This window comes from Colobus angolensis, unplaced genomic scaffold, assembly GCF_000951035.1.
Source record: "Colobus angolensis palliatus isolate OR3802 unplaced genomic scaffold, Cang.pa_1.0 Scaffold86, whole genome shotgun sequence".
In the NCBI taxonomy this organism is placed as follows: domain Eukaryota; kingdom Metazoa; phylum Chordata; class Mammalia; order Primates; family Cercopithecidae; genus Colobus; species Colobus angolensis.
In genome coordinates, this window is record NW_012122487.1 from 7,345,386 (window position 1) to 7,364,591 (window position 19,206).

Genomic DNA, 19,206 nt, shown 5'->3' on the forward strand with positions numbered 1-19,206 from the left:
AAAAAAATACAAAAAACTAGCCGGGCGAGGTGGCAGACGCCTGTAGTCCCAGCTACTCCGGAGCCTGAGGCAGGAGAATGGCATGAACCCGGGAGGCGGAGCTTGCAGTGAGCTGAGATCTGGCCACTGCACTCCAGCCCGGGTGGCAGAGCGAGACTCTGTCTCAAAAAAAAAAAAAGAAAAGAAAAGAAAAGAAACTTGCTTTCTTTCCACATCTTCCAAGAAACACAGCCCAAAAAGTATAATTCTTTATACATACTCATATAAATAACGCTTCTCAGAATCCAAAATACGGTTCCGTTCCAATTCTGAAGAATTACACTAGTTAGAAAAATATCAGAGCTAAATGTACTCCTCTTTTGTAGCTTATAAAATACATCAATATAGCTAACCACAACCTTAATCTATTACAAGATTATCTCCTGAAAGACCCAGAACAAGTTCCTCTTTTCTATGTCCCCAAGGCCAGCAAAGTTATACAAATAAAAAGTGTTTGTTGCTGTAGAGTATAAACTGGTGCTTTGTATAATATGTATCATAATTGTGAATCCATAAGCTTGTAGATGCAACAGTTATATTTCTAGGCATTTACACAGAAGAATCATTTGTATGACTGCTCAAAGATATGGACAAGAATCTTAGTGAATCATTAATTGGAGCTAAAAATTTTTAAAGAAGTAAAATGTATATCAATAAGAGACTGCTGAAATACAATATTCCCTCTTATCTGCAGTTTCATCTTCCCTTTCAGTTTCCCTGAGTCAATCTAGGTCCAAAAATAAGTGAATACAGTACAATAAGATATTTTGAGTGGGAGAAAGACACATTCACATTACTTTCATTATAGTATCTTGCTATGATTGTTCTATTATTACATTGTTAATCTCTTACTATTTATAAATTTATAAATTAAAGTTTATCATAGGTATGTGTGTGTATAGAAAAAAACACAGCAGACCTACAGTTTCAGACATCCACTGGTGTCATGTAACATATGCCCCACAGGTAAGGGAGACGCTACAGTATGTTAGGAAAATCCACATGACAGAATGCCACACAAATACTAAAACAATAAGGTATGAACATCAAAAGATGGATGTAAAATATTATTGAGGTATATCATTTTATTTATGTAAAAACATAATGCTTCTATATCCTGACATGAGGAGTGAAATCAGAGGTGAAAGGGGCAAGACCCTTACTTTCTTGTTTTTAAATTTCCCTAAATTAGGGGATTTATTTATTTATTTATCTTTTGACAAGAGTCTCACTCTGTCACCCAGGCTGGAGTGCAGTGGTGTGACCTCAGCTCACTGCAACCTCCACCTCCTGGGTTCAAGCAATTCTCCTGCCTCAGCCTTCTGAGTAGCTGGGATTACAGGTGCGTGCCACCACGACCGGCTAATTTTTTGGTTTTTGGTTTTTGGTTTTTGGTTTTTGGTTTTTCAGTAGAGATGGGGTTTCACTGTGTTAACCAGGATGGTCTCAATCTCCTGACCTCATGATGTGCCCGCCTCAGCCTCCCAAAGCGCTGGGATTACAGGCATGAGCCACTGTGCCCAGACAAATTAGGGGCATTTTTATAACGAAGTTATCAGTGGCAGAGTCCTTTTCTATGCCATTTGTTAACAGGATAGCAGTACATAGTTTTCCAAAAGAAAAGAAATGCTCCTTGCTGCCCTTGATCATTTAAGGTCAACTTTCTTAAGGTGTTTCCCTGTCATACATGTTAACATATGTTAATGTGTTACATAAATAAAATTATAAGCCAGGTGTGGTGGCTCACTCCTGTAATCTCAATACTTTGGGAGACTGAGGCAGAAGGATCACTTGAGCCCAGGAATTTAAGACCAGCCTGGACAACACAGGAAGACCCCCATCTCTACAAAAATTTAAATAAGCCAGGCTTCGTGGCACATGCTTGTGGTCTCAGATACACAGGAGGCTGAGGTAGGGAAAGGCTGCAGTGAGCTGTGATAGTCCCGCTGCACTCCAACCTGGGCAACAGAGCGAGACCTTGTCTCAAAAATATAAAGTAATACAACAAAATAAAATTATATTCCTAGTACTTTGCGTCCATCTGTTGATGTTCATATATTATTTCTGTGTATTTGCATAGTATTCTGTTATATGGATATTCCTAAAAACACTTTTTGTTTCACGTAACTTCCTCCAAGTTGTCACTATATCACAATCGTACTTACTGGGTCAGCTTTTGATATGTTGCACCCCAATCCCTAGATTGTCTTAAGGCCTATCAGACCATGCCTACTAAGGCTGGTCTGATAACTTTCTTCACTGCCTCCCTACTCTTTCTCCTCTTTCTTTAGTTCATAGAATTATTTTCAAGCTACACTTCCCATACCATCACAAACTCCCCCATACTTCAATCACTAGATACATACACCAAACTTAGTCAATGAATAAGGAAAGGATAAATGTATTCCCTGGTTGAGGTATAGAATTTTAGATATGAAATAAATATGAAAACATATATATTCATCTTCTAAATGTTTTCAATCCCACTGATAAAGTACACAGTGAAATTAATGGGAAAAATGAAAAAGGAGGAACATGATAGTTTAGGAACAAAGCTTTACCACTGCCTGTCCCACAACAGAAAAGCTTGTGGCAGGACAAAGATTCCATGACGAAATCGCCATAAGCAATTGCAACAGACGCAAAAATTGACAAATGGGATCTAATTAAAAACTTAAGGGCTTCTGCACAGCAAAATAAACTATCATCAGAGCAAACAGGCCACCTACAAAATGGGAGAAAATGTTTGCAATCCATCCGTCTGACAAAGGTCTAACACCCAGAATCTACAAGGAAATTAAACGAATGTACGAGAAAAAAACAAACCACCCCATCAAAAAGTGTGTAAAGGACATGAACAGACACTTCTCAAAAAAAAGACATTCATGCAGCCAACAAACATGAAAAAAAGCTCAACATCACTGATCATCAGAGAAATGCAAGTCAAAAATCACAATGAGACACCATCTCAGGCCAGTCAGAATGGCAATTATTAAAAAGCCAAGAAACAACAGATGCTGGCGAGGTTGCAGTGAAAGAGGAATGCTTTTACAGTGTTGGTGGGAATGTAAATTAATTCAACCATTGTGGAAGACCGTGTGGCAATTCCTCAAAGACCTAGAACCAGAAATACCATTTGACCCAGCAATCCCGTTACTAGGTATATAAAAAAACCCAAAGGAATATAAATCATTCTACTGTAAAGACACATGCACATGTATGTTCATTGCAGCACTATTCACAATAGCAAAGAGATGGAATCAACTCAAATGCCCATCGATGATAGGCTGGATAAAGAAAATGTGCTATATATACACCATAGAATACTATGCAGCCATAAATGAATGAAATCATGTCTTTTGCAGAGACGGATAGAGCTGGAAGCCATTATCCTCAGCAAACTAAGGCAGGGACAGAAAACCAAACACCCCATTTCTCACTTGTAAGTGGGAACTGAACAATGAGAACACAGGGACACAGGGAGGGGAACAACACACACTAGGGCCTGTCAGGGGTAGAGTGAGGGGAAGGAGAGCATTAGGAAAAATAGCTATGCATGCTGAGCTTAATACCTAGGTGATGGGTTGACAGGTGCAGCAAACTACCATGACACATGTGTACCTATGTAACTAACCTGCACATCCTGCACATGTACCCCAAAACTTAAAATAAATCCCAGCACTTTGGGAGGCCGAGGCAGGTGGATCACAAGGTCAGGAGATCGAGACCATCCTGGCTAACACAGTGAAACCCCGTCTCTACTAAAAATACAAAAAAAATTATCCGGGCGTGGTGGCGGGCGCCTGTAGTCCCGGCTACTCGGGAGGCTGAGGCAGAAGAATGGCGTGAACCCAGGAGGCGGAGATTGCAGTGAGCCCAGATCATGCCACTGCACTCCAGTCTGGGCGACAGAGCGAGACCCCGTCTCAAAAAATAAACAAATAAATAAAATAAAAATAAATAAATAATTTAAAAATTAAATAAGGTTGGGCGGGATGGCTAACGCCTGTAGTCCCAGCACTTTGGGAGGCCCAGGCGGGCGGATCACCTGAGGTCAGAAGTTTGAAACCAGCCTTGCCAACATGGCAAAGCCCCTCTCTACTAAAAATACAAAAATTAGCTGGGCGTGGTGGGCGTGGTGGTGCGTGCCTGTAATCCCTGCTACTCAGGAGACTGAGGCAGGAGAATCACTTGAACCCAGGAGGCACAGAGTGCAGTGAGCTGAGATCGCATCACTGCACTCCAGCCTGGACAACAGAGAGAGACTCTGTCTCAAAAAAAAAAAAAGAAATGAGAAACACTATCTTAAAACGACGTAACTTTTTAGATAACACCAATAAGAATTCATTCATGTTAATATTCCAGAGAAGGATACCTCTATTTAGTGCTCCAATCCCCGAGAAAGAAAAAGAACATGGCATAAAATTGAAGTTTTCTTTTTATAGTGGGTCTGAATTCTAAAGCCCAGATGACAGAAATATTATAACAAGTTTTGTCTATTAAAGATGAGGTTTCACTGAGAAGGTTTAAAAAAAGACTTATTTAAAAAACTGAATTCTCTTAGAGAGCTACACAAAGAGAACACTATAAGATACTAACACCTAATTATAGTATGTAAAGCTAAACCCATCAACAGCCAACAGAGAAGAAACGTTCACTCTATCCCTCAGGTTGTTTTTAAAAAAACCTTTTTTTTAACATAAAGTCACACGAGTTTCTTAAGATTGATTTATGGCCGAGCACGGTGGCTCACGCCTGTAATCCCAGCCCTTTGGGAGGCCGAGGTGGGCGGATCACAAGGTCAGGAGATCGAGACCATCCTGGCAAACAGAGTGAAACCCCGTCTCTACTAAAAATACAAAAAAATTAGCCGGGCGTGGTAGCAGGCGCCTATAGTCCCAGCTACTCGGGAGGCTGAGGCAGGAGAATGGCATGGACCCAGGAGGTGGAGATTGCAGTGAGCCGAGATTGCGCCACTGCACTCCAGCCTGGGTGACAAAGCAAGACCCCGTCCCCCCCAAAAAAAAAGATTGATTTATAAAAGGAAAAGCTATTTTCTTTCGTTAACAAAAAAAGACAAGAAATTGAGAAACACGGCCGGGCACGGTGGCTCAAGCCTGTAATCCCAGCACTTTGGGAGGCCGAGACGGGCAGATCACGAGGTCAGGAGATCGAGACCACCCTGGCTAACATGGTGAAACCCCGTGTCTACTAAAAAATACAAAAAACTAGCCGGGCGATTTGGCGGGCGCCTGTAGTCCCAGCTACTCGGGAGGCTGAGGCAGGAGAATGGCCTAAACCCAGGAGGCGGAGCTTGCAGTGAGCTGAGATCCGGCCACTGCACTCCAGCCTGGGCGCGAGACTCCGTCTCAAAAAAAAAAAAAGAAAAGAAAAGAAATTGAGAAACAGAGTTGTAAACATTCTAGTTACAAAATACAATAAAATTTACCTTACAAAAGCAGCAAAGCAAGATACTATTCGTAGTAACCAGGGAGCATATTCCTGCATTTTTCTGTACACATCATAATGAAAGACAAATGACTAATTTTAAATTATTTTAGTACTTCATATATAAACTTTGGTATAACCACTATGTTTCATTTAGGATTTACAGGACTGATCAAGAAACTAGACCAAAATCACATCATCCACATATTCATACACAGGCCTTTGAATTACATTTTATAAATTTAGACCTCTGGCTGAGTGTTTAGAAATAAAAGGGCTATTTTCATTTACTTTATTTTGCTTGTTTATTCCAAGTAGCCTTTAAAACACTTATCAACAGCTTAAATATCATGTGCTCTGCAAAGTCTTCTTCAGTCTCCTAGATAGCTAATCAACTTCTCTTTTGTGGTACTACAGCATTTTATTTAAAATTTCATCACACGATATTTACTCTCTTTACATGTCCCTGCGTTGAAATATCTTCCAGGACAGAAACCAGGTCTTAATCAGTTTTATAGCCTCAGAAGCCAGAGCAGTAACTCAGTAAGTACTTAGAGAATGAATGAACGAGCAAATGAACTAATGAACTAACTAACTACACAAACTTCAAACAGAATACAAGAGGTCTAAAGCGTGGTTGTACTGTCCTTCCAGATTCTACAGAAGAGGTGACTGGGAAGAAAAGCACTGCACAAAGACCAAAGGTTTAGAAAAACTGTGGTTTCACTGGTATTTTCAATACTGACATATACAACAAATTCAGTATTTCCACTGTTCACTACCAGCTTTTACTTTTAAAAAAATTAAGTGGCTTCTATTCTCTGCATATTTTTGGTCAATTTCTGTGTTGCAAAGTTGTTTGTGACACACAATTACTCCAAAACATATTATACGTGGGTATTTTTCATTCTTGTGAAAAATGCATATCTTTGACATCTATATAAAGGTTATTTCAATTTGTCATTTTGTGTAGAAAAATTACATAAAACACATTGTGTTATCACAAAATAATTAGAAGAAGTGATGAAAATGTCTTTGAAATTTTAAGTTAGTTGATTCATGGATTTTTTTCTTAAAGAGGATTAACTTCACAAATTTCCTTTAAAACACACGATAACACAATAGTTTGAGTTTCTCCTACCTCTCCTTCAAAATAAATACATATAATCTCCTGAAAAAATGCAAAGTACACTGGAGTGAGAATCCAGAGACCTGTAGTCTTTTCCCACATTAATCATTCAGCCTCTAACCTGAGTCAGTAACTTCCAAATCTCCATCTGCTCATGTATAAAGGGGATTAGAAGTAATCAGGAATTTTCAGATTGGACTACAGAAGCCTCAGGGATTCTGCATGTTTCAGGGATGGAGGAATGCAGGATAATTAAGAATTTGTACTTCTTAAAAAGAGTTCAAAAATTACTACATTATATGATTTGTAAGGATTCTTTAACATCCAGAATGCTATTACTCTATTTCTTTATCCTACTCAAAACAGCTATTAGTTTCACACTTTAAATTGGAAAAATAAAATACCAAATATATATACTTCCTTCTTAAAAATCACATAATGTATGCAATGGAAATCATTGTGGTATCTGTTGGTAATAGTTGCCCTATTGTCATGTAACAGCAAATGAAACATGGCCTTCCAGAATCAAAACTAGAAATTATTTTCCCTTGGAGCAAGTCAATTATCCCACTAATGTCATTTTGAATATCATCAGCATTAAAAATATATATTTAAGGAACTGAATTATTATTTTTAAAATACCTGTACTATAAATTGTAATTCTCTTCTTTCTGCTTCCCATTGTTCTTCTTGTAATCTAAACTCCTCCAATGCTGTCTCCCTGATATGAGACTCCATCTCATTCTTCTCCTGTTGATGTTTTTCCAATGCTTCCTTTATATAAATAAAATTTTGCTTTACTAATTTGCTTTACTATTAGATCAATAAAAGTTATCTTTCTTCTTTCATCGCCAGTTTAAATGTACAAAGAGGCTCTCCTTACCTATAGATGTTAAAACTCATCATAATTCATGTTAAAATCATTAATAAAACTATAATTTGATCATCAGAATGTAGATCTGAGTAAGAAACTACGGTTATTTAAACAACAGGTTATACCTTGTTTATATAAGCATATATTTACCTATTACCTATATATAAGTATACATAAGCAACAGGCTATATATACCTGTTTATATAAGCATATATTTTTCTGAAAAATGTAACTTCAGAGGTTTCAACAAAATATCAATATATGATATCACATGATAGATATAAACAAAGTAAATTCCATTTAATATGGAAATATCTACCTGTGATCAAAATGTCTGGATGATCCCTGATAATTTATATATAAATTTGACACAGAACAATGTATTTCCAAAAGGGAAAAAGGGGCGAAGAAAAGAATTTTGTGCAATAAATTAGGATAAGGAAACTCTAGAATGTTAAAAATGTGAAAAGCAAAAAACAAAAAATTTAAGTACGGGCTGTAATTTCTAGTTCTATAGATAAACAATACTTGAAAAAAAGCATTTCCTTTTGGGTTTTCCAAGGTGTACTACATTTGCAAGATCTAATTTGGTTCAATATCCTAAAAATATAAAATGCAATTTGCTGAGAAGCCCAATTTTCTAACTACAGGGTTTAAAATCAAGTTTCCATTAACAGAAAAAAAAGTCTATGGTTTACATGCGTGAAAAAGAAAGTCTCTCATGTCCATATAACGGTAGCAGGGATCTGTCTAACAAATATTACCCTCCTAACTTATAGAAAGCTTTCATAAAGAGCCTTGAGGCTTTTTTTCCCCGCAAGGGCTAAATAGTGACTCAAATTCAACTCCAAACTGTCCCACGGGTCTCTGTGCAGATTAGTTTAAAGCCAATAGCCTAAAATCAAAGCACAGTTCTCCTAAGTAGCTAATTGAGATCAGATCAAAATCTTCTACCTTGAGGTGCATGCAAGCTGATTGGCTGAAGAAATGCTGCCACCATCACCCTCCTCTCCACGTAACTCCAAAACATGGTATGTGGGGAAGGTTATACAGGCCCATCCAAGGACTTGTAATATCAGCTACCACCGAAACCTCCCCCATTCACACACTAATGGAGCCCTTCTGCATGTCAGCCAGTGTTCCAGGGTCTAGCAATACAGTAGTAAACAAAAGAGACAAACTATGACCACTGATGTGGAAGAAATCAAAAGTAAATTTGCTGACAATGACAACATCTGGGAACGACTGTGCGAAAACTTTTACAGTTTGTAAATGCTTTTGTATAATTCACTTTTAGTAAAGACACATTTCTAGAATTCAAAAAAGCCATTTACACCAATGGTAAAGGTAGAACACTTTTATCACAGTTTTTTTTTCTTTGTTTTGTTTTGTTTTGTTTGTTTTTTGGGGGGAGACAGGGTCTCACTATATTGCTCAGGCTAGAGTACAGTGGCTATTCATAGGCTCAAACATGGTAGACTCTGGCCTCAAATTCCTGGCCTCAAGTGATCCTCCCACCTCAACCTCCCTACTAGCTGGAACTACAGGCATGTACCACCATACCTGGGTTTGTCATGTAATTTTTTTTTTTCATTTAAACTGTTACTTCAAAAAAAATGGCAAATATAGACAATTCAAAATCTACCTTTTAAGTCACTGGCAACTTCAACCTTATATCACTTTTACTTTAGGCAGTAAAAAGCGAACAAAAAAATGAGGGAATAAATAGCTCACAATTTTAGTAAAAGTTAAATATGTTACATATCATGTCTATACAGAACATGCTCTATATAGATAATGAAGCTCATATAAACATACAAATATTTTCTATATTTATTGTATATTCAGACCAAAATCCAGTGCCCATGTTTCTAAAATTTCAAATTTTCATGTCGCTAGACAAAAGGCTGTAGATTCTTACCTTCTTACAATATGCCTATATAAGTGCTTTGTTGGCTTTTAACATTTGATTAGTGAGCACAAACCGTTTTTCACCCCAAAAAGTATACCTATTAATACACTAAGAAAGCGATCAGCAAAAATGCCCCTAAAAAAGAAAAAATGGGAGGGAGGAAGGAAGGAGGAAGGAAAAAGGAAGGAAGGAAATCCAGTATAACTTCAAGTAATGTACAACACATCTCGGTGAATATTACATATAGGAAAATTCCTTTATAAAAACTATTTTACCTGTAGAGTTTTCTCTAGTCTGCTTTTTTCTTTCATAAGTAAATCATATTCTCGATTGCAATTTTGGATCATATTGTCTCTTTCCTCCAAATCATGTTCAAACCTTCTGCATTCTTCTTTCCATTTTTGCTGAGAAGTCTGAAATGCTTCCTCAATTTCATTTGTCTTTGCTTGAAGTTCTGAATTTTGTGCTATTAAGAATAGAATAACAGGTACATTTACAACCATGAATTAAATAAGAAGGAGCCCCAAAACCTAGGCATTGGAGTTGACATCATTTACAGCATGATCTTAGGATAAAACAATTAACCTTTCCATTACAGTAAACTCTTGAAAACCTTTCCAGTCCAGTAAACTCTTGAAAAGTTCACAGTCTCTAATCCAATCTATTCTACAATTTTTCAATCTCTTCTTCCCCTTTAGACAATGATGATTTTGCTATGAAATAGTGTGACATATTTCTGATGGCATATCCAAGTTTAGGTGCACTTCTAGCACCGGCTGCAACTCCATTGGTTTTTGTCCTATTCAAGAAAACAAACCAGCTGAGTGTGGTGGGGCACACCTGTAATCCCAGCTACTCTGAAGGCTGAGGTGGGAGGATCACTTGAGCCTAGGAGTTGGGAGACCTCCTCTCAGATTTTTTAAAAGAAAAGAAAAAGGAGAAGAAGAAGAAAGAAAAATCAGTTTTTAAGACTGCAATATATAGGGCAAGTTTTTAAAAACAGTAGATTACAAATTTTGGTATTTGACTATTGACAACGAACTAGTTGTGGCACATCTTACACAAGCGTCACAAAGCTGAGGCTGGAAACCACTGCCCCAGCCCTTAGAACTGTAGCTATTTACTTTGCCAGATTTAGATGCAACTCACCTCTTACCCTATTACCTCAACAATAACCAACATCTATCAACACACTACCACTGCTGCTCTGTTTCAGCACCTAGAAAAGAAGGAAATGCTTCCAGGTCTGGCTCTATCACCTGCCACCTGATTAAACCTCTGTGATTCTCTGAGTCTCACTAGGAATAAGAATGTCCCTAGTTAGGCCGGGCGCGGTGGCTCAAGCCTGTAATCCCAGCACTTTGGGAGGCCGAGACGGGCGGATCACAAGGTCAGGAGATCGAGACCATCCTGGCTAACATGGTGAAACCCCGTCTCTACTAAAAAATACAAAAAACTAGCTGGGCGAGGTGGCGGGCGCCTGTAGTCCCAGCTACTCGGGAGGCTGAGGCAGGAGAATGGCATGAACCCGGGAGGCGGAGCTTGCAGTGAGCTGCGATCCGGCCACTGCACTCCAGCCCGGGTGACAGAGCAAGACTCAGTCTCAAAAAAAAAAAAAAAAAAAAGAATGTCCCTAGTTAAGTTTTTGTGAAGATAAAATGATGAAATGTTTATAAAAACATGTTTAAAAACGTAGCCACAGCTACATTAGCAGTAGTATTTCTAAATTATATTTACTTGCATTATGAATGAATCATATATTCAAAACATTCAAAATACAAAGGTATAAAAGGTGCAAAAGGAAATACATTAAAAGTCCCCCCTCCCATTCAGCTACCATCTCCAGAAGACATTCTTCCATGGTCTCGCATCCAGCATTGCAGGAAAGTAGTTTGAGGCCATTTTGACTCCTGATCCTTTGCATTTGACCTCTTTTTCTTTTCTCTTGAAAGCTTTAGAATCTTCTCTTTGTCTTTATTTTTCTGAAATTTCTTAATGCTATGCCTTCAGTAGGTCTACTTCTTTCCATACAGTAAATATTCGATAGGCTCTTTCAATCTGGCAATTCATATCCTTTAGTTCTGAGATGTTGAGTAATTTCATTGATGATTTATCATACATTTTTGTTTTCTCTCTTACCTCTTTCACTATTCCCTATTATTCAAACTGGTTCTCAAATTTTTTCATCTCTTCTCTCCTATTTTTCTACCTCTGTCTTTTTAATTCTAATTTCTGGGAGGTTTCTTCCATCTTCATCTTCCACTGCTTCTAGGGACATTTTTCATTTCTGCCTTCACATTTTTAATTTGTTAATTTTTTCAAGCCAAACTGTATCCAACTTTATTAATTATATTTTTCACAAACAATAACGGTATTGCAGGCAGGTATTTCAGTTAACATTTATACAACTTTTAAACTCCCTCCCCTTCAAAGGACTACCAAAATCAGAAAGCCACTATAAACCCAATGAAGTCCTCATTTGATGTTCTGAACAGGGAAAGTTTAGAGTGGGGGTTGACATTTCACATTAACATGTTGTTTAACCACTTTTCACCCGCCGACTCTGACTTTTAGGAAGTGAAATGAAAATGGCAGAATTTATCTAAAGATCTACAATCTAGAAACAGAAGCGCTGCTATTTTGAAGCATGCCATCTCAGTGGTCTCACTGGAAAGTCCAGACTGCCTGATACACTGACAACAAATTACCGGGAGTCAATCCCAAGAGATGTCTGGGCTTAAGGGAGTTAAGTCTATGTTGAAGGTGGAAGGGAGATGAGGACATAAAAACAAATTTGTTTTTCCACACCACAAGGTGTTTGTGCCAAGGTGGCTATGTGTGTCAACATCAGGGAATCTCTCCTCCTGGGAGCCAAGAGGAAGTCTCTCAAAACTAGAAGGGAAAGGTGTTTTCCCCACAACAATCCACTTCGGAGACATTCTATTAGTAACACAAGTCCCTTCCTCAAAAGACGATGTGTTCTGTGGGGCAACAACATAGCTTCAAAAAAAAAAAAAAAATACAACAAAGTCTGCATTTTCATAAAACTTGGTTGAAAAAGATTTCAAACTGTATAGTCACCAAAAGTACACAGTTACCAAAAATGCACACATTTCACTTGGCGTCTCCAGCACCCTGAGCTTCCTGTGCCTGGTCTGTTTTGGCATCTCCATTTCCTCCTGCAGGATTCTTCCCCTCCTTATAAGTGTCAGCTTTTCCCTTTGGGTACCTTTTCTCCCTTCTTTGCAGGGGAAAAGAAGGCTTTTTAGGCTTGGGCTCTGGCTTTGAAGGAGCAGGTTTAGCAGACAACCTTGCAGATCTTCTCTGTAGCTTGGCTTTATCTCCTGTAGCATCCCCTTCAGACTTTCTCTTGGGCATGGTGGCGTGGGATGTAATGGCGTGTGGGCTTTGGCCAGTCCGAGAGTCCTTCTTGCCTCTTCTTCACACTGCTTCCGTATTTTTAATTTCTTTTCTTTTCTTCTTTTTTTTTTTTTTTTTTTTTAAAGACAGAGTCTCACTCTGTCACCCAGGCTGGAGTAGAGTGGCACAATCTCAGCTCACTGCAACCTCTGCCACCCAGATTCAAGCGATTCTCCCGCCTCAGTCTCCCAAGTAGCTGGGATTACAGGCACTTGCCATTGTGCCCAGCTAATTCTGTCTCTATTTTTAGTAGAGACAGGGCTTCATCATGTCGGTCAGGCTGGTCTTGAACTCCTGACCTCGTGATCCACCCGCCTCAGCCTCCCAAAGTGCTGGGATTACAGGCGTGAGCCACTGCGCCTGGCCCCATATTTTTAATTTCTAAGAGCTTTCATTTTTTATAACATCTGGTTCTTACTTCATAGATGAAATATATTCTTTCAGCTCTGAAGAAATTAATGCTACTTATTTTAAATGTTCTCCCTGCAGAGCCTCTGTTTCTTCTAAGTTGATTTCTTCTCTCCATTTTAGAGGGTTTCCTCATATATCTGATAACTTGGTCGTCTACTCTCATTAAAAGTGAGAAACTATAAATGTAGTACAGTTTATACATTAATATACCCACCACCTAGAATCTGAGCTTCAAGGTAGAAGTTAACAACTTTAGTCTTCACTGAAGAAGGATCTGGATGGCTCATTTATTGGGAAACCTTCAACATCAGTATCATTAGGTTTTTCCTCCTGGTTTTGTATTACAGAACCTCCTGTATTCCTCCTGGTTTTGTATTTGTATCCGTTTTTTTTACAAAGACATACCCTAGAGTAGGCAATTTACAAAAGAAAGAGGTTTATTGGACCTGCAGTTTCATGTGGCTGGGGAGGCCTCACAATCATGGCAGAAGGCAAGGAGAAGCAAGTCATGTCTTATGTGCAGGGAGCTGGCAAAAAGAGAGCTTGTGTAGAGAAACACCCATTTTTAAAACCATCAGATCTCGTGAGACCCACATCACAAGAACAGCATGGGAAAGACCCGCCCCGATGATTCAATCATCTCTCACTGGGTCCCTCCCATAACACATGGGAATTATAAGAGCTACAAGATGAGATTTGGGAGGGGACACACAGCCAAACTATATCAGCTTGGTCAGGTGATACACAGAAGAGTCTCCAACATCTGGCATAGAGTGTAGAAATGCAGGTGTTAGCTTTTGGGGAAGTCAATATACAAAGGAAGTTGGGGGCTGAGCATGGTGGCTCATACATGTAATCCCAGCACTTTGGGAGGCCAAGGTGGGAGGATTGCTTGTGGCCAAGGGTTTGACACCAGCCTGGTCAACATGGCAAGACCCAGTCTCTACCAAAAAAAAATTTTTTTAATTAGTAAAGTGTGGTGGCATATACCTATAGTCCTAGCTACTCAGGAGGCTGAGGTGAGAGGATGGCTTAAGCCCAGGAGTTCAAGGCTGCACTGAGCTATGATCACACCACTGCCCTCCAGCCTGGGCAACAAAGTGAGACTCTAGCTCTAAAAAATAATAATAAATTAATTAATTAAAGGGAAGCTGGAAGGAATGGCTCCTCAATATTCAGCATTCAGAATCTTCCTGGTTTTGCCAGTCAAAAGACTCTCTATGTTGCCATCTCCAGGGATTAAACCTCTTGATTTCCACTAGTAATTCTTAAGTAATCCCAGAATAGCATGCTCTTGGAAGGAAATCTAAGGACCCATCTGCCTCTCAAACGGCTTTCATCTAAATCTCCTTATTTTACTCACTACTGCTACTCCCATACGTAATTCCAATGGTATCTGGTGCTTTCAGTTTATAAGCCTTTTGACTAAGAATTTCTCTTTCAGCTTTCCCCACTCTGGACTTAGGATTTTAATGTCTCTCTAACTCAGTTACTCCTCATCCATTTGCTTTCCAGCTTCCAAAATTTTCTCCCTTGTCACACCCCCTATTCTCTCCATTGCTATGGGATTATCTCATAACTGCATTAGGTTTTTTACACTACCCTCAACACTTCATTACAAAAATTTTAAAAACAGAGAAAGTTGAAAGTATTGTGCAGTGAACATCCATATATCCACAACCTGGACTCTAGGATTGTTAACATTTTGCCTTATTTGCTTTATCAGATATTCATCCATCCATCAATGCTTGCATTCATTTATCCACCCATCAGTCCATCATATATTTTATGCATTTCAAAGCAAGTTGCAAATATCAGTACATTTCACTCCTAAATAGTTCAGCATGTATATCATTAATTAGAATTTAGTATAATTTTATTTTTTACAGATAAAATTTACATGTAGTAAAATGCACAAATCTTTAGTGTACCCTTCAAGGAGTTTTTTGTTTTGTTTTTTTGAGACAGGGTCTCACTGTGTCACCCAGGCTAGAGTGCAGTGGTACGCTTTCAGCTCACTGCAACCTCTGTCTCCTGGGTTCAAGTGATCCTTCTGCTTCAACCTCCTAAGTAGCTGGGATTACAGGCGTGCACCACCATGCTCGGTTAGTTTTTGTTTTTAGCAGAGATGAGGTTTCACTATGTTGGCCAGGATGGTCTTGAACTCCTGGGTTCAAGCGATCCACCTGCTTCCACCTCCCAAAGTGCTGGGATTACAGGTGTGAGCCACCGCACCAGGCCAATGTTCAAAGAGATTTTATGAATAAATACATTCACGTAACCCAAACACCTATCAAAATACAGAGCATTTCCTTCAACCCAAAAAGTACCCTCATACTCTTTCCCAGTCAAATCCACTGCCAACTCACCCCGCAGAGGCAATCACTGTTTAGATTCTTTTTCTCACCAACAATTAGTTTTTCCTATCCTAGAACTTTATATTAATGGAACCATACAGGATGTCCTGGTGAGTGTAAAGTTTCTTTCACTAAGCATAATGTTGTGGAGATTCATTCATGTTACTGCATACGTTAGTGGTTGGTTCCTTCTTATTGCAGAGCAGTATTTCACTATATAACACAAATTGTTTCTTCATTCTCTTATTAATGAATATCTTTTTCCCCAACTTTGGAGTACCATGAATGGAGTTGCTATGAAATTCTTTTACAAGTCTTTTTTGGACAAATATTTTTCTTTCTCACGGAGAAATAATAAAGAGTGAAACTGCTGGCTCATAAGATAAATGCATGTTTATTTTAAAAGAAATGCCAGGTTTTTTTCCAAAGTGGTTGTATCATTTTACACTCCCGTTAACAAAAAGTATGAGTCCCTGTTGCTCTATATCCTCACCAACATTTGGTATCGACAATCTTTTCAATTAGAGCCATCTGATAGGTGTTTAATAACATCCACTATGGTTTTCATTTGCATTTCCCTGACAATAAGTGAGGTTATGCATTTTTCATGTGATTAATACTCATCTCTCTATCTGACTCTGTAGAATGTCTGTTGAAATTGTTTGACTCTGAGCAAGTAACTTCCCATCTTTCCAGGACTTCACTTTCCTCATAGTTAAATGAAAGTCATGAACTTTCAGATCTAGTGCCTTCCAACTCTTATATTCCTAAATTCCAGGTAGTGGTGTAACTATTATTAAACACCAAAGGTAATTACTGGGGCTCAGAACACAATACCTCCAATTATGGTGCCTTGGTATGCTGAATATTTTTCACCTGCAGAAGACAGGAGGGCCTCAGAAGGAAGGTTACTCTGACTTCCTGTCTTCTACCCTTCTTTCTCCCCAAAGCAAGACGTAAAATCTAGAAAAGTCGCCTCTCTGACCGACTATCTCTGAAAGTAGGTCATGGGGCCCTCAAGTGATCTATCACCTGAAAGAAAGAAACGCTACTGAACAAAGAGGCTTGCTGGGTTTCCCACTCAGTTTATTACATTAGATCATATCCTTTTGTCCAGTCATATTTCTCCACAACTACCCACTTCTTTCATCAGACTTAGCAAAAAAATAGTTTTCCCTTGTTCTTTACGTCTTCATTTCTGGAGGCTCCCACGTCATCTAAAACTTTATTAAATAAATGTGTTATGCTTTTCTCTTGTTAACCTGTGTTTTGTTATAGGGTTGTCAGTTGTAAACCTTGCATGGGTGAGTAAAAGATACTACTTTTTCTTCTCTACATAATCAAAAATGTTTCTGACCAATGTCAATAACCCCAGACAGCTGAACAAAACTAAGGATCTTAACAGTTACAATAATTATACCTTAACATTTCTTTAGCCCCATGAAGTTAACAAAGCACTTTCTTTTTTTCTTTTTTAATCAAGGACAATTCTTTTCACATTTTATTTTTTATTTCAATAGTTTGGGGGAACAGACGGTGTTCGGTTGCCGGGAAAAGTTCATTAGTAGTGATTTCTGAGATTCTGGTGCACTCATCACCCAAGCAGTGTACGCTGCAACCAGTGTGTAGTCTTTTATCCCTCACCCTCATCCCGTCCTTTCCCCAGAGTCCCCAAAGTCCATTATATCATTCTTATGCCTTTGCATCCTCAGTGTAAAATTTAGTTCTGAGAATTTAAGTTCTGGGATACATGTGCAGAATGTGCAGGTTTGTTACATAGGTATACATGTGCCATGGTGGTTTACTGCACCCATCAACCCATCATCTACATTAAGTATTTCCCCTAATGCTATTCCTTCCCCAGGCCCCCACCTCCTGCCAGGCCCCGGTGTGTGATGTTTTCCTCCTTGTGTCCATGTGTTCTCCTTGCTCAACTCCCACTTATGAGTGAGAACATGCAGTGTGTGGTTTTCTGTTCCTGTGTCAGTTTGTGGAGAATGATGGTTTCCAGCTTCATCCATGTCCCTACAAAGGACACGAACTCATCCTTTTTTATGGCTGTGCAGAATTCCATGGTGTATATGTGCCACATTTTCTTTATCCATATTTTCTTTATCCAATCTATCATTGATGGCCATTTGGGTTGATTCCAAGTCTTTGCTACTGTGAACACTGCCACAATAAACATATGTGTGCATGTGTCTTTATAGCAGAATTATTTATAACCCTTTGGGTATATACCCAGTAATGGGATTCCTGGGTCAAATGGTATTTCGATTTCTAGATCCTTGAGGAATCGCCACACTGTCTTCCACAATGGTTGAACTAATTTGCACTCCCACCAACAGTGTAAAAGCTTTCCTATTTCTCCACATCCTCTCCAGCACCTGATGTTTCCTGACATTTTAAAGATCACTATTCTAACTGGCATGAGATGGTAATTCACTGTGGTTTTGATTTGCATTTCTCTAACGACCAGTGATGATGAGCATTTTTTCAAATGTTTGTTGGTTGCATAAATGTCTTCTTTTGAGAAGTGTCTGTTCATATCCTTTGCCCACTTTTTGAGGGATTGCTTTTTTCTTGTAAATTTGTTTAAGTTCTTTGTAGATTCTGGATATTAGTCCTTTGTCAGATGGATAGATTGCAAAAGTTTTCTCCCATTCTGTAGGTCCCCTGTTCACTCTGATGATAGTTTCTTTTGCTGTGTAGAAGCTCTTTAATTAGATCTCATTTATCTATTTTGGCTTTTGTTCCCATTGCTTTTGGTGTTTTAGTCATGAAGTCTTTGCCCATGCCTATGTCCTGAATGCTTTTGCCTAGGTTTTCTGCTAGGGTTTCTACGGTTTTAGGTCTTACGTTTAAGTCTTTCATCCATCTTGAGTTAATTTTTGTACAAGGTGTAAGGAAGGGATCCAGTTTCAGCTTTCTGCATATGGCTAGCCAGTTTTCCCAACACCATTTATTAAATAGGGAATCCTTTCGCCATTGCTTGCTTTTGTCAGGTTTGTGAAAGATCAGATGGTTGTAGATGTGTGGTGTTATTTCTGAGGCCTCTGTTCTGTTTCATTGGTCTATATCTCCCTTTTGGTACCAGTATCATGCTGTTTTGGTTAATGTATCCTTGTAGTATAGTTTGAAGTCAAGTAGCATGATGTCTCCAGCTTTGTTCTTTCTGCTTAGGATTGTCTTGGCTATGTGGGCTCTTTTTTGTTCCATATGAAATTTAAAGTAGTTTTTTCCAATCCTGTGAAGAAAGCCAATGGTAGCTTGATGGGGCCAGCATTGAATCTTTAGATTACTTTGGGCAGTATGGCCATTTTCACGATATTGATTCTTCCTATCCATGAGCATGGAATGTTTTTCCATTTGTTTGTGTCCTCTCTTATTTCCTTGAGCAGTGGTTTGTAGTTCTCCTTGAAGAGGTCCTTCACATCCCTTGTAAGTTGGATTTCTAGGTATTTTATTCTCTTTGTAGAAATTGTAAATGGGAGTTCACTCATGATTTGGCTCTCTGTCTGTTATTGGTGTATAGGAATACTTGTGATTTCTGCACATTGATTTTGTATCCTGAGACTTTGCTGAAGTTGCTTATCAGCTTAAGGAGATTTTGGGC

General features: G+C 38.7%; 2 protein-coding genes across 2 annotated transcripts in view; both read right to left on the bottom strand.

The window, feature by feature from the left end:
* Nucleotides 1–19,206, bottom strand: part of CCDC171 (coiled-coil domain containing 171) — a 404,099-nt gene that overhangs the window by 355,611 nt on the left and 29,282 nt on the right. Inside the window, exons 5-6 of the mRNA XM_011930380.1 lie at nucleotides 9,678–9,868; nucleotides 7,259–7,390 (exon numbers count right to left, since the gene is read on the bottom strand). Of these exons, the coding sequence (XP_011785770.1) occupies nucleotides 7,259–7,390; nucleotides 9,678–9,868 (323 nt within the window). The remainder of the gene's footprint in view (nucleotides 1–7,258; nucleotides 7,391–9,677; nucleotides 9,869–19,206) is intronic.
* On the bottom strand, nucleotides 12,517–12,780 carry LOC105503476 (putative non-histone chromosomal protein HMG-17-like). The gene has a single exon (XM_011930379.1). It carries the CDS (start codon nucleotides 12,778–12,780, stop codon nucleotides 12,517–12,519), a length of 264 nt encoding a protein of 87 aa, XP_011785769.1.